At 45.0% G+C, this 20,787-nt stretch overlaps 1 protein-coding gene across 1 annotated transcript in view; it reads left to right on the top strand.

Annotated features, from left to right (window-relative positions):
- The window catches only part of SCML4 (Scm polycomb group protein like 4), a 114,855-nt gene that overhangs the window by 39,295 nt on the left and 54,773 nt on the right, over positions 1 to 20,787 (top strand). Inside the window, exon 2 of the mRNA XM_032408131.1 lies at positions 13,258 to 13,472. Coding sequence (XP_032264022.1) covers positions 13,258 to 13,472 — 215 coding nt within the window. The remainder of the gene's footprint in view (positions 1 to 13,257; positions 13,473 to 20,787) is intronic.

Genomic DNA, 20,787 nt, shown 5'->3' on the forward strand with positions numbered 1-20,787 from the left:
GGATGTAGAACAGAAACATTCTGTCCAGGCAGAGCGGTGGGGAGGGACCCTTTGGGAAGTCACCTCCATGAGGCACACAAGTCTCTGAAGGTGACTCTTTCCACCTAGCTAAGGGGAAAGGCTTCACGTTTCGGGCAGAGGCTGATGCTTTTTGAAGAGAGGCTAGAGACAGGGCTCTCTCGAAAAGCTGAGCAGAGATCAGGTAACACTACTCTCCTGACTCCAGCCTTAGAGAAAACCAGGAGTGGAGGCACCAAAATAGAGGGGTCTGAGGAGAACCTTTGTGACTGACTTACCTTGAGTTCTCCTTCCTTCTACCTCTCATTCAGATAGGAAGCAGGCCACTTTCATGATCACGTTCAAGCCCCTGAAAGCCTTCTGGAATGGGGTGGGTAACGGGGGTAATCTCCAGCGGCTGCACACAGGGCAGCCCTTCAGCTTGGATGTCCTCTAGGGTCAGTAGCAAAGGGGGAGGCGGGTGCACAATTCCCCAGGGAGTGCCAGGCTGCCAGAACCTGGTGAGGGTGGGGAGCCGGCAGGCCCCAAGCTCTGGCTTTCACTTCGTCACCCTGTGGCGCCGAGAACCTCAGCCCCACAGGACCCCTTCTCTCTGAACCTGGGCTCTTCGGTCCTCATCCTGAGCACACGCATTGCTTCGGAGCTGTCCTCCTGGCAGATCACGTACAGCTGTCTCTTCTCCCCTTCTAAGTGGTAAGCTGCTCGGAGCAGGAGGGGAACGCAGAGGGCCAGCTCCTCCGTGGCGCCTCGGAGACTGCACGTCTCCACATAGGCCACGCAGGCAAGGCTTGACCGCAGCTGATCGAAGTCTTGGCAGAACCCCTGTGAATCCAGGAAGAACCCCTCCCAGAGCAGGACAGCACGGGAGGCTCGTGAGGAGCCGCTTCCAGACCACCTGCCACTCACCTCCCCGGCTGCCCAGGAGGCTGTTGTAGGACAATTTCTCATTGCCTCCCGGGTGCTGATGAGCTGTGGGGCTTTCGCTTGGCTCTCCTTCAGGGTGCAGCTGCAGACTCTAAGACTGCTTCTCTGCAGCCTGGTGGCTCCTCAGCAGCACGTGCCACGCCTCTCAGAATGCAGTCATCTGGCGCCTTTTGTGGGACGAGGGTCACCGGGGAATTGGTACTCCTCTTGCTTTTGCTGTCTATGTAAGTAAGAAACTGTCTGAATTGAACAAGGGCTTGTTGGCTCTTCACTGATTGAATCCGTCGGTTGTGCTCAACAGGGAGGTTAGAGATCTAAACCTGCACCGAGGCCCAGAGAGGCTGAGTGGCTCCTCTCCATCACTCAGCTGATTAGGAGCAGAGCCAGGACTGGGGGCCAGCCTTCTAAGTCTGGAGTCATTTCCACGAGCACCTAATACTATGCTTTATGTACTGTGAGCACCCGCTGAAGTGGTTGCGGATCTGATCAGTCAAGTCTTCGGGGTTATTTGGTGTTGTGGTGTCCGGTGCAAATGCGCACAACGACGGCCACGTGATGAAGGCCACACCCATGTGTCTGAGCCCCGGCCCCTCCCCCGTCCTCCATGGTGGTACAGCAGGCCCCGCTGATCAGTGTCTGCAGATGACAGGGCCACGCTCTCTCTTCTCCAGAGTAAGAGGTTATAGATTGAGTTTATTGGTTTGTTTTTCTATTTTTGAATACACACCAGATACAAAAGGTGGAAACCAGTGTGTGGAGAAAAGTCCCTTTCCCTCTCCAGTCCCTAGACCGCAGCCCTCGCACACCCCCACCTCCGAGAGATGCCTGCTACCATCTTTATACTTTTCCAGAGATACTTTATGCATGTACACGCATATATTCCTGCCTATGTGTGTGTATTTATGTGTCTTCCCAGCTACCATGTAAGAGCATGCTCTACATGCGACTGTGTAAACGTCAACCTTTACCTTGAAGAGCATTTGCTCTTTTATATAGCCACGATTCTGCTGACCACAGCAATGGCAGAGAGCATCCTCTCTCCTGCCTCCCCCCACGTTCTTCTCACAACCCATGGGTCTGCATGTAGGCACGGCCCCACGTGTGGCCACAGGTAGACAGACTCCATCCTTTGAGAGAGCAGAAAAGATAGGCAATTCTCAAAGGAGGCTTTTTTACAAAGTTCCCATTCTGTTGGGTCATTAACTGATCTGACTATAGGGCAGGCAGATGCCATCCTTTTCCACGTATGTCTAACTAGGAAATCTCTTTCATATTTAAGACACTGAGTATTTAATGCAGGGAAATGGTGATGAAAGAGCCAAAACAGGAGACTGGACAATTAGCTACAGTCTCTGCGGGTGTCACCACCCCTAGGTGGAGGGACAGAGGGAAGGGGTGGTGCTGCGGAAGGCAACCAGGTTAGCACGGGGGAGAAGTTTCTGGCAGAGACTCAGCGAAGCAAAGTGAGAGGGCGTTAGGTTCCCTGGCTTCACCCATGCCAACCACCACCTTTCAAACTCAGACAAGCACCTCCCTTTGGGCAATCCAGCCAGCAGCCAGCTGCCACAGCAGCCTTGGAAAACCGCTTGGGGGGTCAGCCCCTGTCACACAGAGAATTGCAGGGGCAGGGTAAGGGATGGAGCTGAGGAAACAGGCCCAGGGCCAGCCCCCCGGAGCTCCAGAGTGCTGTCTTCTGGAGGGACAGCACCTGAAGGGGGTGCCCTGTCAGTGTGGGGGTCTTGATTAAAGGAAAGACACAGGCACCTGAAACAAAGAGGTGGTGACTAGTCCCTCCTGGGCCTGGCACCTGCTTCCCCGCGCTCTCCGACACTCACCTTCTGAGGAGCCGCCCCAGGCCCGTGGGCCCAGATGGCGGTGCTGGAGTTAAAAGCAGCCCCTCTCTTCTCCTGCCCGCTGAGGGGTCAGGTGGGTCCCAGAAAATAGGTAGATTCGGGCTCCAGCTGAGCAGCTACCCTGCCAGTGAATTGTTCACACCTCTGGTGTGCCTATCTCTCATGTTTCAAATGTTCCAAAGTTTTTCCAAATCCTGCAGATTGGAATGGTGTTTTCCCCACTTCCCTGGGCATATTCTCTGCTCTTGCTTGACGCATCTTTCCTCCCACCCCTTAAATATGCGAATCTTGGCTCTCCGTCACCCTGGCAGCTGCACCCTTCCTGGGTGCAGTGAAGGTTTCAGTGTGATGGAGAGGAGGGGCTTTTGTAAGTTCAGCCAAGGGGGGCATGGATTTGATGGACTTTTAGAGTCTGCCTTCACTGCAGATGGCTGCTTACAGGAGGCAGGAAGCCCCCCTCTTCACTGCACCCCACCGCCCCACAACCCCCACCCCCGGACCTTACCCAACAGCAGAGTTGGGAGACACCGATGTCCTGAAGTCTCCTTCTATGTGCTAGGCACATTTAGAAGCTTCTTTTCCGGGCCTTGAGGGAACAAGTCTGCACATTACAGCTACTCTGAAGATATTTAACAGACTCATCACCTTTGAACATTCTGCTGAACCTGCTTTCTACCTGGTTATTTTGTCGGACAACTGGGACTTACCAGTCCCTTTTGTTCCTGGTCAGTTCCCATTTTTCCAGGACAGGTTGGCCTATTTACAGTTTCTTTGTACTCACCCTCGTCTATTTCAACAGGTAGAGAAAAGGGCGTATCAGTATGTAATTAACGAAATAAAATACCTATGGATAAACTCTCCCATGTTTTAAAAAAAACAACAAAAATTAATTATATGTTATTCTATTTACCTTTCTATTGCAGTAAAATGATTGCAGCTAGAGTTTGGTGCACTTTATCTTAGGTTTCTGAATATCACAAAGAACTCATACCTTTTCACAGAGTTACTTCATCGTATTACCATTGCTGTTGTCATTGTTGTTATTGATTCATAAATTGGTATAACTTGCTTCTTTGTCTTCTTAGCACCATCACTGATACTCTTAAAATCATCCTTGTTCTGGTAATAATAAGATGTTTCAAGCTAATCCTAACTTTTCTCTGTCCCCAAGATATAGAATTGGCTATCTTTAAGGAGTTTTGGTTTTATTTAAAGTGGAGAATAGTATCAGAAAGCAAAATGTGAGTGCTGGGAGTGAGTACACATGGACATTGGCTTTGGCTTTTTTGGCCCAATTTTTGTGTCAGAATTGAGGAAAAGGTGTATTAAGAAGTTCCTTTTCGGGGCGCCTGGGTGGCTCAGTCAGTTATGCGTCTGCCTTCGGCTCAGGTCATGATCCCGGGGTCCTGGGATCGAGTCCCACATCGGGCTCCCTGCTCTGCGGGGAGCCTGCTTGTGCATGCTCTCTCTCTGTGTCAAATAAATAACATTTAAAAAAAAAAAAAAGAAGTTCCCTTTCTCCATTTAACAGGTTATAGGGACAGTAGTCCCTCTTATGGTATGAAGGTTTCACTGACCATCAAAGTGTTCTATTATATTGATCTATTTCCATCCAAAATTTAAAAATATGAGAGCACACCTCTGACCCCAGCTGTGGACTGTTAGCCGAGGTCTGAGGGTGGACTGGCCTCGGTGGTGAATGATTCTGCCGCAGGTGTCAGGTGCACGGTGTGGGCCCGGTATTGCACTAGGAGCTGTGAAGAGCAGAGCGACGCGTGAAACACGGCCCCTAGCCCCCTGGAATGCGCAGAGCTCATTTACGTGCAGGAAACCGTGGGCAAACTGTAGAAGGTGTCGTCACCTCGGTGCCCGCTGCAGCTGGTGGTGCAGGCGCTGGGTGGCCCAGGTGACGAGAGCAGTGAGAGGTCGCTGTGTGGAGAAGGAAAGGTCTCTGAAGCAGGAGCGGATGGGCCACCTTGGAGAATGGCTGAATTTTAGACAGATGCCAAGGCCCATCCTTCTCCCTGGAAACGACCTCACACACACCCCTGGGCTGCCTGCGAAGCCGTGGGGATGAGGGTGTGTACAAGGCTGCTGGCCACACCAGCTTACGGTGAATTCAATATGGTGCCTCAGAATGAGAGAAAATAGGATTGTGGTCAAATTTTGAAATGACAGAAAGAGCATCACACCGAGGACAGGAACCCATGCCATACAGTTAACGGAAGGAAATAATTTAGAGTCCATTAGGAGTTTAGACATCTTTCTAGCTGCCTCCTCTCACAGCTTTTAGAAACATCAGAAAGCCATCGATCCTGCTTCCGGTCTGGCTGGCCCACTCTTCTCCACGCACCTGCTCTATTACCAGCTCTGTGCATTTAGCTTATTCTGCCTGGGAAAGTCCTAGCTCGATGTTATCCGTGTGGGCTTCTCCTGGCACCACTCCTTCCAACCTTGTTAATAGAACTGATTTCTGTCCTCCTTGGTGTTCTCCTAGCATTTCACATGAAACCTGTTAGACCATCTATCCCCCATATTATTATTGCCTCTTTACTTACCTGCTCTCCATAGTGAGTATCTTAGGAGGTGTCTTTTATTTATTCTCATCTGTAATCCAAGTGCCTCACACAGTATTTGACACTCACTGCACATTTAACAGATATTCGTTGGATGAATTAATATCCGAAGGAGTGAATGAAGGAGTGAATGCACGAATACATGCCTCAGGATTGAGTTAGGGAACTCAATGGTACCATGCGATTGGTGTCTGCTTTGGATTTGGTAATTCCTTGTTCCTTACCTTGATGAAGCACCGTTAGCCAGGACCTAGGTTTATATGTATTAGATTTGCAAGGCTAACAGGTAAAATGTCATCCACAAGTTCCTAGACCAGATCTTAGTTTCTCTTGGTTCAGTCGTAATATTTCCAGCCAACCCTTGTTTTGATAAGAAGAGGGAGATTTAGGAAAACAGCAGTAAATCACTTGATTTAATATGTCAAGCCAGGATTTGACAACTGCTGAAAGGTTTATAACTTGAAGAATTATAGACTTGATGATGAGTCTGTTCTAGGGAGAGAATCTTTTATGTTTACTAAAGCTCTTTGCTCCAAGATGACTTCCAAATCTGACATGAACTAAGGCAGTCTGTATTCGCTGAAGTCTGCAATTGAAAGCAGAGAAATTCAGAGGTATCCTATAACACCTCCAGGATTTTGAGAGTTCTCAAGTGATGTACGTGTTTAGTTGTATCAGCTCATGTGTCCATGGAAAGGATGCCTTTGGACAGCATTTGAGGTCTTTTAAGGTCTTTGGAGATGAGGGAAATCATTGGGGGAGGGCAGTAACCCAATTTCCACCTGGTCCCTCAGTGGAAGGGCCTGGAGGGAGGTGGTATCAAGGAATGGACGGGCAGTGAGCTGTTTCTCTCTTGAGAGCTGTTCTCTCTCCCTGTCCACCATCTGTTTATGACATTCTAACTAATCTCTACACCCACTGAGGGGTTCAAACTCACAACCTGGAGATCAAGGGCTGCATGCTCTACCGAATGAGCCAGCCAGGTGCCCCTTATTTATGGCATTCTTGTTAGCTCTGAAATAAACTTCTCCATTATTTTTGGTCATAAAGTCCTTCTTTTTTTTATTATTTTTGGTCACAATTTGTTTACGACGTTAAAGCAGTGGCCAATGAAGTTCTGTAGCTCAGGAGCCAAAACCATGAGAAAACAAGAAAACAAAAGGCCATCTAAAGAAACACAAATTTCCAAAAAAAAAAAAAGAAAGAAAGAAAGAAAAGAAAACCACCCAAAAAACCCTTCCAGACAATGAGAATTATTCACTCATTGTTTATTTTTCTATTTATAATAGTGTTTTTCTGCCTATGGTTTTAAAAATTCAAACAATGCAGAATGGTACAAAGACAGCAAAAACATCTTTGAGTATCTTCCCACCCAGAGACAACTACCATCAGCCTTTTGATGATTATCTTTCCAAGACCTCTTTCTGTGCCTAATACATGCAGACTTATCTATAGCTATATACATAAAAAGATATGAATAGAATCATACTACATATGCTAGGAGCATATGTATACATATACACATATTTAAATTTACAATTTATGAATGTGAAATATTTTATTCATAAAATACCCATTTTATGAATGTGAAATAATTTACTTAACTAAAATGGCTTGAGAGACATTTTGATTGCTTTCAGTATTTTACTATTATAAACAATGTACCAGGAACACCCTTGGTCATATATCTTTGTGTTCTTCTCAGATCATCTTCTTAGGATAAAGCCTTAGGAGTAATGCAGGTGGCTTAGGAAGTGTGCTTGTGGAAGTTTTTAAGTGATTTTCAATTGTCCTCCAGAAACGTTAGCCAGTTTCCACCCCTACCAACGGTAAATAGGAATGCTTGCTCCCCTACCCTTCACCAACATGAACTATTGATTAGGTTATTCACATTTAGCGATCTGATCGGCAATAAATGATGTCTCAGTGTACTTTTGGGGGAGGTTACCAGTAAAGTTTAGGATCTTTTCTTTTGATAATTGACCATTTATTTCCCTCCCTTCCTTTTATCCTCTTTCTCTCCCTCCCTCTCTTCCTTGTTTCCTTTCTCTCTCTCTCTGAATTATCTGTGTCTTTTGCCCATTTTTTCTTTCAGTGTTTATTTGTATTTTAAAAATTTGAAGGAGTTTTTTTTTTTTTTAAGATTTTATTTATTTATTTTAGAGACAGAGAGAGGGAGAGAGGTGGGTGGGGGAGGAGCAGAGGGAGAGGGACAAGCAGACTCTGCGCTGAGCTCGGAGCCCAATTTGGGGCCTGATCCCAGGACTGAGATCATGACCTGAGCCGAAACCAACAGTCTGATGCTTAACCAACTGCGCCACCCAGGTGCCCCTTGAAGGAATTGTTTGTAATAACCTCTCATTGGTCCCTCATGTAACAGTTTCTTCAGATTTTCATTTGTTTTTACCCTTCTTCATGATTTTACTTTCACTGTATGAAAGCATTTGAGTTTTATGTAGTCATGTGTATTAATCTTTCCATTTCTGCTTCCTGAGTTTTTCAATGTACTTAGAAAGTCTGTCCACATCCCAAGAGTATTAAAATGTTGACCTTTGGGGCACCTGGGTGGCGCAGTCGGCTAAGGCTTTGACTTTCATTTAGGCTCAGGTCATGAGCTCAGGGTCGTGGGATCAGGCTCCATGCTCAGTGCAGGGTCTGCTTGTCCCTCTCCCTCTGCCCCTCCCCTCACTCTCTCTCAAATAAATAAATTAATTAATTAATAAAATCTTTTTAATAAATAAGTAAATAGGGGCGCCTAGGTGGCTCAGTCAGTTAAACATCTACCTTTAGCGCAGGTCACCATCTCAAGGTCCTGGGATCGAGCCCTGAGATGGGCTCCCTGCTCAGCGGGGAGCCTGCTTCTCCTTCTGCCGCTGCCACCCCACTCTCTGTCTCAAATAAATAAAATCTTTAAAAATAAATAAATAGAGTGCCTGGGTGGCTCAGTTGATTGGGCGACTGCCTTTGGCTCAGGTCATGATCCCAGGGTCCTGGGATGGAGCCCCACATCTGGCTCCCTGCTCCTTGGGGAGCCTGCTTCTCCCTCCCCCTCTGCCTGCCGCTCTCCCTGCTTGTGCTCTCTCTCTCTGCCAAATAAAAGAAATAAAATCGTAAATAAATAAATAAATAAACGTTGACCCTGATTGTCTTCAGTACTTCCTGTTTTTTTTTAAAAGGTATATTTTAGTCTTAGGTATCTCTAGAATTAATTTTGCTCAAATACAGCTGAAATTTTATTTATTTCTAAGTGTCTGTTTTCCACAACTCAGTTATTGAGCTTTCCTGTACTGATACGACACGTGATCTTAGATTTCAAACAAATGGAAACTTAATGTATGTTTAATTTCTGGACTAACTTTTCCATCGATCTGATTGCTTATCTCTGTACCATACTGCTGCCATTGTTAGAGTTTTATAATACATTTTAGAAACCGGGAGAACAAGTTTGTCCGCCCCCCCCCCCCCCACCCTCGGCCTTTGTTTTGTCCTTCATTTCCTAAAGTCCGTTCAGATTGTACTTAATTTATAGAATGATTTAGGTGACAATTATATTTTAGAAGTATCCATCTGCCTAATAACAGAATAATCTTTTTTATTTATTTGAATCTTATTTTAGGGCATAAGTAGAATTTTTAAAAATATTATTTTCTTCATGTAAGTCCTACTTCTTATTGAATTTCATGAAGAACTGTGAAGGGTCTGCAGTTTTATCCTCTGCAAGCAAATAAGTCAGCCTACTACCATGTCATGGATATGGTGGAAGGAAGGGGCTCCTAGACCAGAGGCACAACAGGTGTGTTGTCTTCATGTTCCCACCTGCTTCCCTTGTCCAAGTTCCACGGTGGATGCTATACATGCAGAGGGTTCGTGTCCCAGCTGAGGAACTCTAGGCTCAGGAAATCAAATGAGAGGTCAGGACAAGCTTCTGTGACCTAACTGATGAAGAATGAGAGGAGTAAACCAAGGGAGAAGAAAGAGAGCATTCTGGGAAAAGGGAACTATATATGCAAAGGCCCTGTGGTAGGAGGAATTGTGGCCACTATAAACACCTGGGAAAAAAAGGTCACTATGCTGACTCCATTATTTTTCTGGCTAATAGTGCTATAGAGAGCTAGCTTGTTTATTTTTCCCATTACAAATGATCTATTTGTTCTGCCAAAGTGCTTAGAGATTTTTTTCCTTTTTTCTTTTGAGTGTATCATTTTCATTAGGATTTCTTGCTGTTGTACATTCTTAAAGAACTTTTCTTAAGACACAGAGAACCTCTTCATTATGGAAGACAGCTTCTTATATATCTTTGAGTATTTTCCTTTACTATTAGTTTTAATCTTTTCATTAAACATCGGATAAATTGTCATTGTCTATCTTCCATGGTTATGTTCTCCCTAAAAAAAATCCCATCTGTCTTATTTCCACTGCATTCCAAGATTGGGACCCTTCCTTATTTTCAGTATTAATCTTTGCTGTGTTTACTTTTTTTTGAGGTTCATGTCTTAGTTTTGGAAAGGGAGATTTTTGGGGACCCTGAGCTTTTGTCACAATTTGTCACACATTTCCAAAGTGTTTGGGTCTGTTATTAAAATACCACTTTGTAAGCATTTTCCCCCAAATCTTGAAAATTATTCCAAGGAGACTTTCAGAGAATCCCCATAATTAAAATTCCCTCTTCAGTTTTTAAAAGTCTCTGTCTTGTTACTTAACATTGCATTTACTTGTGTATTAAAATTGTATTGATGTGAAAATAGCATCTTCTTGATCAGTGGATGACCTATCTCCAAGTGTGTCCCCAGTTACTCTGGAGCTCTGTATGCCACCAATAATGGTTCATTGCTGCTCCACTAGCATGAAATCCATTAATCAGATTTAGTTTTCAGGGAAGGTCCTTCATGCCCTAAGATAGATGTACTTCCACAGAAGTAAGGACGTAGAAAGTAGCACAAGTCCCGTTTTTCCCCTCACAGTAGAGAAAGAGAAGTAGAACAACAAAAAAGCCCAGTTTAAAAGATGACTATTTTTCGGGGCGCCTAGGTGGCCCAGTCAGTTAAGCGTCTGACTTTGGCTCGGGTTGTGGTCTCGGGGTTCTGGGATCGAGCCCTGTGTTGGGTTCTGTGCTCGGGGGGGGGAGGCTGCTTGTCCTTCTGCTCCTCCCCACCCCTTGTGCTCTCTCTCAAATAAATAAAAAAAAATTAAAAAAAAAAAGATGACTATTTTTCTAGGAAATATTTTTTTTCTAACGTACTGAGAAATTTGGGGATAGTTCAGTATAATTTTGAGTGACACAAATTCCTAGGATAATATGCTAATTAATTTGTTACCCTTTCTTTACTCCCCCAAACCTATTCAACAAGAAGACGTTTGTGAGGGAGAATCTAAGCAGAGAATCACAATTCACCAGGGAAGGACTGCAGCTGAATAAACCTTCACCTGCAGGAACAAAGAGATTCAATGCCTTGTCTGGTCCTGGGTTTTCTCTGACTGACTTTTGATCTTAATGTTAGAAACGTTGCTGACCTCCTCACTAGAAGCAAAGTAGAAAGGTAGAAAAACAGGTACTAGACTAGAAAAAATCCTGTTTCCCAAATATATGTAGATAACCAATAATGCAGAAGCCGGAACTTGATCAGGAGAGTTCAGAATGGGACTCGGATCCAGTTCTGCACAGCAAAAATGTTACTGAATAAATTTTGGTGGGTTTTCGATGTTTTGTGAAGCCTCTTTTTTGAAAATGAGTGTTTGGGGTATTTGCTGGCACTGTGGGGTCCTGACACCACGTCTAGAAAAGGAACGATAGCTTTGTTCACATGTTGATGGATTTATCTTCATTGATCATTATTCACTGACTGTAAGATGCCCTTGATAATAGAACACCTCACTGTTTCATGCACCAGAAGAAAGAAAAAATGCTCCTTATGGAATTCTGATATGCTTACGGTGCTTTAGGGTACATTGTGATTTCAGAGACATTAATGAGTGATAAAACATGCATCTTAGAATCAATGAGATCTGGTATTTTTCTTACACAAAAACAGGGAAAACTGACATCCTCAACAGCTTGTCTATCTACCTGAAATATATAACAATAAATTTATGCTTTAAAATTCTATGTACTAGGTGTGATATTTCCAAGAGCAATCAAGATTATGGAGAGAATACTGCTACTATTCAAAGAATTAACAAAGTGAACTGACATTTGTAAAAGATGCCCCTAATTTCTCCTGTCATGTTTTCAGATACCAAATATCCACTAGTCGATATTTTCCTTCCCGAGCAAAGCAATGGGGTTCCTGCAGTGTTGCCCAGACCGAAGGATAGAGACTGTAGAGACGGCTTCCATCACCTTTCCTGACTCTTTCTGTAGCCTTTTGAGCAAAAGCTTCTCATTTCCACTGTTGGCTACCACTAATGCTCAGAAATACATTTTATCATTGAACATCCCTCCTGCATTAGAGTCTAATGTTCTGTCCCACTTGTCACAGTCCTGAACATTCAAGGAAATCTGACCCCTGAGCTCATGATACCACTGTGTTCTCTGGGTTGGAGTAGATCAACTACCTCTTGCTGCAAGATTTAGGCAACTCTACCTGAAGGAGCTTGTTACTAGTATTTTTAAGGCTACAAATATTATCGTATATGGGGTATCTGCGTGGGGGAAAGGATGTGTCCATAGTGAACAATTATCCACAGTCCCACCATCTTTGCCATCGGTGGTATTTTAGCATGTCTCCTTTCACTTTTTCACCACATAAATTTTTGCGGAGTGGCGATAATTTTTATGAGCAATTTATGAGATGCTTTTTCACTCAACCTCCTGTTATTGAAATAGTTTTGTTAAAGGCTTTAACTGACTGTTTTATTCTGTAGATATATGAACTAGTCCCCTATTGCTTGTTATTTGGGCTCTATCCATTTTATTTTTATTTTATTTTTTAAGATTTTATTTATTTGACAGAGAGAGACACAGTGAGAGAGGGAACACAAGCAGGGGGAGTGGGAGAGGGAGAAGCAAGCTTCCCGCAGAGCAGGGAGCCTGATGCGGGGCTCAATCCCAAGGACCCTGGGATCGTGACCTGAGCCGAAGGCAGACGCTTAACGACTGAGCCACCCAGGTGCCCCGGGCTCTATCCGTTTTATTTTTGCAATTCTAAATCATGTTAAAATGAACATCTCTGTATGTAAATCTCTCTCCACATTTTGATCAAGGGGCAAAACGTATTTTTTTTTAGAGAGGGGGAGAGAGAGAGAGATTGGGGGGGAAGGGCAGAGGGAGAAGGAGAGATATAATCCCAAGCAGTCTCCATGCCCAGTGCTGGATCCCCATGTGGGGCTCAATCTCACAACCCTGAGATCATGACTTGAGCCGAAATCAAGAGCCAGACACTTAACCGACTGAGTCACCCAGGCGCCCCAAGGGACATAACTTTAATACAATTGATTTGTATTGTTAAATTTCTTTCACAGGAAAACTAAAGTCAGAACCATTTATAACCCAACCAAAGGGACAAGAGTGGATGTGAGAGGACGTTGTATTTATTTAATACTATTATTATATCACCTCACAGTTAAACTACCTGGGGAAACTGAGACACACACTGATGAAGCCGCCTCGTTGCTTGTGTTTGGAGCTGGGAATTGATTGTCCTCTCCCCCCTAGCCAGTATCGCCCCTACTTCATCATGGCCCCGTGGAAATTTGTTCTCCTGGAAATTCTACCAGGAGCCCGACAGCACTGTAAAAACTCCTCGTGGTGCCTGGCTCTCTCGTATCTGGTCTTCTCCTCCAATAAAGGATAGGGATGGCCCCAAACACCAAACTGGATACATGTTTGCCTCACAAACCAAACAAACCCTTCTGTTTTTGTTTTGCTTTGTGTCTGGACTAATTCTTAGCGCCTCTTCTGCCTGTGAGCGATTGGTCACTTCCTCCCGTAAGACTGGCACCAGCAGACATGCAGTCTCAGAGGATCCCCGGGAGAAAGCGAGGCCGACCCCCGCTTCACTCAACACCCATGAAGATGGCGGTTCATAACCTTTATTCCGCTTCAGCTGGCTCTTTGCCAGCAGTGAAGATCCCAAGGAAAAGAGGGCGGAAGCCTGGGTACAAGGTACGGCTCCATCATCTTCTCTCTCCACAGTGACGCTGGGCTGGGCCCCGGGTGCTTGGGCGGAAGGCCCCTGCCCGCGGCGAGGGAAGGGCTGGCAGCTGGGGCCCGGCGGGCCGGCCACGAGCTTTCTCTCAGGCAAGCGCGTCACGGACAGGGCCTCGTTGTCCCCCCGGCACACAATGCATGCGGCCCCTGTCGTGTGCATTTTTACAAGCCGAGAAAGCAAATTGCACCAGATGGGGAAAGTTGTAAGGCGAGCAGATTTTAGGGTCATAGCTAAACACACGTTATTAAGCCTCGCATCTAAATTAGTGTTTCAGACACCGCGTGTTCCCCTAACCGGGCCTCCTAGGGCGGCGCTCAAAGCCACTTTCCAGAACTCCTTCGTCGTTGGTTTTAGTAGAAGCAGATGATGTTCCTGAGACATCTGAATTAATAATGTGTGCAGGCTCGTGGCAAAGGACACAGGAGCGCTTTCCCAAACAGAGCCCCAACAAGGGGACTCATCACGAAAATTCGGGGTGTTAATTCATAGTTTGCTGCTTATAAAAAGTGCTGACGTCAAGTTTGGCTCCAAGGAGGCCTATCAGGCAGAATTAAAATCCCGTGACCCTTTGAAGACTTAACAGTTTGGAGTGGCGGGGGGTGGAAAAGAAATTCTCGGATGTAATTGCAATCACATAAGGCAATCTGAACCGAAGGAGGGAGAGCTTCTCCTCCCAGAGGTTTTTGAAGAGGCTACTAGAAAAGAAAGACTATTGAGTTTGTTCTTCACGAGCCTTTTGGGCATTAGAAAATGAGCTTCAGAAGTTTTCCTTCATTTATTTTTCTTGAACTAAAGAGCTTATGTTTCCATCTTGAGATCTGAATACTCAAACCAAAATGCAAATAGGCAATTAACTCCCATATATTTAGGAAAATGTATGGAAATTATTTCAGGTCAGCAGGAAGACAAAGCTTCCGGAAGAATTGGTAATGAATTCAACCTTTATCCCTTTGGTTCTCTGCAGTTCCTCCAACTGCTGGAAAATAAAACTGGTAGGTGGGGGGAAGGTGACTCCAAGTTATTTGGGGGTCACGGGCTTTAGTAAAAGGAGCTTTTACTCAGCCATCTCCTGAAGTAGAATCTTCTGTCACTGGTTATTTTTCTAACAAAGAGAGCCTCCTTTTTCTCATGGGCACGTCAGCTTCAGTCAGCTTCAGTCAGCTTCAGTCAGCTTCAGATTGTGTCTCTGAAGCGGGCACAGGGCGGGGCTTCCCAGCTCGGCTACCTGCGCCATTGCTGAGGTGCGGGAGATGGGTCTACGAGGCTGGAGCAGGGCAGCCTTCTATCAACAGAAAGTTGATAGAGCCAGGGAGCAAATCCAGGACCTGAGGAAACACACTGAAAACTCTCTCCTAGTTGGCCTTTCTCCTACTCCCCTGGGAGCTATGACCCAAGCATGAAAATTACCGACAGACACACCATTTCTAGGGCCAGGAAAAATGGAAATTCAGTCCATGGAATGAGCCCGACTTGGCAGTTGTCCTGTGTCCTAAAAGGGGCAGTTTTCAGGGCTCCTAACACATAGAGACATCTCGGGGCGGGAAGAAAGCTTTTGGGGTGGTTAGCTGACAATCCGGGTCCTACAACATGGCAGGCAGGTCTCATGCCCACGCCTCACAGGGACAACAGGCCCCAGCTCTTCCTCGAGTCCACCTTCCACGTATTTGGGGAAATGTGTGGGAATTATCTCAGACCAGCAGCTCCCAGACAGCTCCCCAGGCCGTGGGTTTGGTGTTCGGGAACGACTCCAAACCAGGTGCCGTCTGCTGGAAGTGCTGACTCCCTCGTGGTGACGCAAGAAAAATAAGAACCATGTGAAAATCTTCATAAGCTAAAATGATTCCACCCAAAGGATCCTCCTTTATTCGGAAACTTCCTACTATTTTCTTTTTAAAGATTTTATTTATTTGACAGAGAGAGACAGTGAGAGATGGAACACAAGCAGGGGGAGTGGGAGAGGGGGAAGCAGGCTTCCTGCAGAGCAGGGAGCCCGACGTGGGGCTCGATCCCAGGATGCTGGGACCATGACCTGAGCTGAAGGCAGACGCTTAATGACTGAGCCACCCAGGCGCCCCTGAAACTTCCTACTGTTTTGGTGTTAAAATTTATTTTATCTAAGTGTTGTACGTTGTCACGACTTGGGAATTTTAAAAAGTGTTTTATTAAATGTTGCATGTTGTCAGGATTTGGTAATTTTTAAAAATGTCCTTACTTGGCAAAATGAATTTGGCAACCTGTTAGGTCTCTCCAGTTTTATTCTGACAATTTCTGAGACCCAGAAGCCCCATTTTACCGTTAACGAAAAGGTTTTAATTGTGGGGGAGCCAGCAAGGAAACTGTACAGTTTCATTTCATTTACCAAATGGCCACTAATTTGGCAATGTTAACTATCTGAGATACAGTTAGGGAGACAGAAGTTGTTAAAAAAGAAATCCTGAGCAAGCGAAATAAGGTATTACTTGGTCTACCCTTAAAGATCTTGTATTTTACTACTAAGAAAACATTTCCAAGCCCTCCTTCAGAGTCTATTTACCTTTATCATAGGTACATTTCTTACAAGCTCAATTATAGCAATATAATGGCCTTTGATTTGAAGGGGAAGATATTTTGGGAAAGAAGAACGCACACACCTGGACACGGAATAAACATAATAAGAATTTTTGTTATAATTAAATGGTATTTTATTAATAATATAGAATATGATCAATATTATAAAATAATAATTGTTATGTCAATAGCATCATTATGATATATTTATGCTGACAATATTGTCATAACAAAATAATCAGTGTTTGAGTCTTCGGGAGGCTCTTTTCCAGGAGATTCTGAGGATGCCTGGTTGTGCTGACTGGTCAAGGTCTCTGCTGGTTGCCATTGGTCACTTCTTGCCTGGTGCTCTCCCAGACTGCACTGCCAATCACCTCTGTGTCAAGCACGTGTGGAAACTCTGTCTGGTCCAAGTATGGGCACACGCCTCTCCGTTTAAGACCCAGGCACAGCTAACACAGGCTGTAATGTTTAACCCCTTCTCTGAGTCTTGAGAATAATATGAGTGAATTACAGGCAGAAAAGGAAGAATTCAACTGGTAGTCAGATGTCAGCGCCCCAGAGTTCATAGGTCATGCCCCCCCCCCCACCCCGGGGGCCCATCTGCCCACATCTCTTGGCCCAGGCCTGCAGCCACATTGCTGGGGCATGCTCACTGCTGTGAGAACATCATTTGATGGCCTTATGCCCCCTTCTCACCCAGTCGAAGGAAGCAAAAACCTCTTCACATCATATTTTCTCTGAAGAGCCATATTCTGACTGACATGGAAACGGCCTTCTTCATTATGGAACTGAATTTACATCTCAGTTTGAAGCATCTGCTATTGGTTTAGTTCAGAGGCAACACAAGGTCAACAGATAGATTTTCCTTATATTGAATGACTAAAAAGACCATTAAGGTTGTTTTAAAGAGATAGAGAGAGTCTATATCAAGGAGAAACTCTAGCTTCTGTTCTGTAGATGCAGCTGATTATAATGTCACCGAACAGTGGGATTTCCAGCTTCTGTGTCTTTATGGTTGGGAGTATGATTGAAGCAGGAAGAAAAAAGTGCTGGGTTTTAAAAATAGCTGTTTGTCCCCTCTACATAATAGTAATCGTAATAACAATAATAACAGCAATAACAGTCATATGTAAAATTCATTGAGCACTTCTGTGTTTGAGGCTCTGGGCCAAAGCACTTTGTGTATATTTTCTTATTTGATCCCTGATAGTGAGGGGAGTCAGAAAAATGGCAGGAATTAGGTATAAATGAACCAAGTTCCACAGCCTGCGTCCACTTAGTGACCTTGGCAATCTCTCTGCATTATTGTTCAGAATAGTAATTATGCTTTCCCATTTACTCTTTCCAAAAAAGAGTAAATTATGTTCTGTCTGCTCTGTTTAATGAGCTTAGAAAAGTGTAACATGTTTAGAAAGAATATCATCCCTAAGATATTAAAAACAAATGGCTAACATGTTCTAACATGTTGGTAATTGTGTCATTCGGAATACAAATCCAGTTGCTGTAACAAAGGCCAAACAACAGCGGCTTAAAGAAGGTAGAAGCTAACTTCCCCCTCGTGTTAAAGTCCGGGAAGCATCTGAGGGTGATATGATGTCTCCATGGTGTTGGGGACTCAGGCTCCTTCTCTGTTGTTGCTCTGCTACTCTTTTTTTAAAAGATTTATTTATTTTAGAGAGAGAGAGAGGGTGTGAGCCCGGGGAGGGGCAGAGGCAGAGGGAGAGAGGCAGACTCCCCACTGAGCGCACAGCCTGACATAACACGGGGCTCATCCCCGGACCCTGAGATCATGACCTGAGCTGAAATCAAGAGTCAGACGTGTAACAGGACTGAGCCACCCAGGCGTCCCTGCTCTGCTACTCTTAACACCAAGTCTCTATCTCTTGCTCTAAAATGACCCTCCAGTTCCCACTACTGCACTAGTCTAGCCAGCGGATGGGGGAGAGGTAGTGGAGGCATGTCTTTCCCTTTAAGGACTCGACCCTCAAAGCTGCACACACCCCTTACACTTGGATCTCACAGTCCTGGACCTAGTCCTTGGCCACACTTAGCGCCAAAGAAGATGGAGAAATGCAATGCTGTGTGCTCAGGTGGCCAGCTAAAATTCAGGGATCCCACTAATAAAGAAAGGGAGCATGGATATTTTGGGGATTAACCAGCAGCCTCTGCTAAGTTCTTAAAGAACAGTCTTTTTTTTTTTTTTTAAGGTTTTATTTATTTATTTGTCAGAGAGAGACACAGCGAGAGAGGGAACACAAGCAGGGGGAGCAGAGGCAGAGGGAGAAGCAGGCTTCCCACTGAGCAGGGAACCTGATGTGGGGCTTGATCCCAGGACCCCAGGATCATGACCTGAGCCGAAGGCAGACGCTTAATGGACTGAGCCACCCAGGCATCCTAAAGAACAGTGTTCTGTTAACTAGAAGATTCACTCTATAAAGAGAGTGATTTTCTAATATGTTTTATTCCCTCTTTTTTATTGCCAACCTTTTCTTCCCACCTCCCTTCCCCCACAAAAAAGTATGTGTTCTTGGAATTGTGTTACAAGGAAGTCAAATTCACAAAAATCTCAATTAAGAGAATGTTCGAACTTAAGTAGAAAGGGTTTTATTTGTTCCAACACTGCTTAAAGCTCTTTCTACAATGTGTTTTCATTAGAACTGTTGAATTGGCTTCCACAATTCTTTGATTATCCAGATCTTGTATTGTCTTGGAGTCATATTTATGAACGTCAAATGTAGCATGATATTGTATGCAAGGGAAGAATAGCTATCTAATGAGCCTTCCTGCGCTGATCTTGCTGATGGTGGGCATGGCATGTCCCTTGCATGGGGAAAATCATTACCCAGGCAAAACAATGCAGGGGCCATTCCCTTAGGCTGAATCGGGTACAGTACTCAGGGTAGGGACTGTCTCTCCTGTGGTTTTCTGTGACCCTCCACCCCCAACCCCAGGCTGGAGCAAGGGCCAAGGTTGAGGCTCAGTAGTGGGTGGGAGGCGGTGGTGTGCTGGCCAATGTCCCCGCCCCCACCAGCATTCTGAGTGTGACTCCAACATGAATGCTAACTGATATTTTCAATTATGTTAAGAAGTAAAAGAAAAGTAAACGGTGAAGTTGTATATGTTGGAATTTTGCTCGTTTGTTGAGAATGTGATGAACTTCTTCACTGAATTGGATGATAGTTTGTGAAAACCGAAAGTAGTTCAGTTTTTTGTGCTATTCATGGTGTAACAGCCGTAGACAAGGCACACTTTGAAGTTTAATTTGTGTTTTTAACATTTTCTCCATCACTTTCTTAAGTCTGTAAGTCAACAAAAGAGTAACTTCAGCCCTAATTTGTAGCACTCGATAATTTTCAAGGCATAAATATTCCCAACATGTCCAGTTTCAAAGCACCAAGACGACAGCCCCAAGCATGGCGTTGGTCAGAGACATGGGGCCCCACACCCCGGCCTCTGTACATCTCTAGGGGCGCGGTAACAAAATAGTTAGAAAGTCATGAGTTTTGAGTATCGATTACCTTTCTTTTTAACGTATTTTAAATTAATACTCTGTAAGTATACATACTTTAATGTTCAGCAATCACTGTGTTTAACCAATAACTTGCAAGTCATCCCTCATGGCCCAGTATAAGCCAGCTCCAACCTCCCACTGCTCTGAGTACTCCTAAGCACACAATCCGGTACCTGGATGCGCCCTGTGTCCTCTCCCATCTACAGCGTGGACCCCACGCCTGCTGATGCAGAGAACTTGGCCTCCTCGCCAGTTTCTGTAAGAAACCCAATCACACCACGCATTCTTTGAAATGTGTGGTCTCTACTAAAGATTGTTGGGGTCACAGGGCATAGTGGACAGCATTCCATTAAATAATTCTCACGGGGAGATCCATTTTTCTGAATTTCACTTTATCCCGTGATGGTGTTTTGTGTTTTCCCTTTTCTTTCTTCTCTCTCCTGGTACCCTGGAGTACTGGGTTCATCGTCTCCTCTCTCAGCTTCCCTCTGTCTAGGAGGAAACTAAACCAATCTTCCCTGCCCTCGGCAAAGCAGCATCCCCCCCCCCCCCCGACCCTCACCTCCGCTCTTCACCAGTCTCAGGGGTTCTCTGGGTCCAGAGGAGAATCTGAACCCAGCACAGAGATGGTGGGAGAAAGCTCCAGAATCCTCACCCTATCCCCACCCTGTTTGCACCTCTGAAAGGCATTAGAGAGCTGGCCCATTTCCTTCCCACCTTCAGGCATCCCCTCTGTCTTCATTGTCATGTAGGCAGTTTATTGTATTGGGGTAATTTTATTTTCCTAGAGAAGTTTTAGTTCCAAGAAAGCTTACCTACCATCTCAGCTTTAACTGAGGGACATGTTGCCAAAGCAGGCCTCAAGGCCAAAGGATAGTGGCCCCTCCATCCCTTAGGTGTTTAATCTCTCCTCCAAGTGCAGGGAGAAAAAGGTATGGGTGGACCCAGAAACAGGCTGACTCCTAGGAATGGAATTAGGTCATTGGCTATGAACTTCTTGTTGTTGGAGCTGATTTGCATTTCCAACAGGCAAGTTTTTAGACTAAAGTCTGAGGTTAAACACAGTGAGGTATTCAATTTTCCCTAACTGCTCCCCACAGCATCTCCTCAGAACCCTGAGGGAGTTTTGGGTGGAGAAAGAGCATGAGTCTAAAGAAGGAATGTGCCCCCAAGAAAAGCTATGGCAGGGACATGAACAAAACTATCCT

The sequence above is a fragment of the Phoca vitulina genome, unplaced genomic scaffold (assembly GCF_004348235.1).
Source record: "Phoca vitulina isolate PV1807 unplaced genomic scaffold, GSC_HSeal_1.0 scaffold9, whole genome shotgun sequence".
Taxonomy (NCBI): domain Eukaryota; kingdom Metazoa; phylum Chordata; class Mammalia; order Carnivora; family Phocidae; genus Phoca; species Phoca vitulina.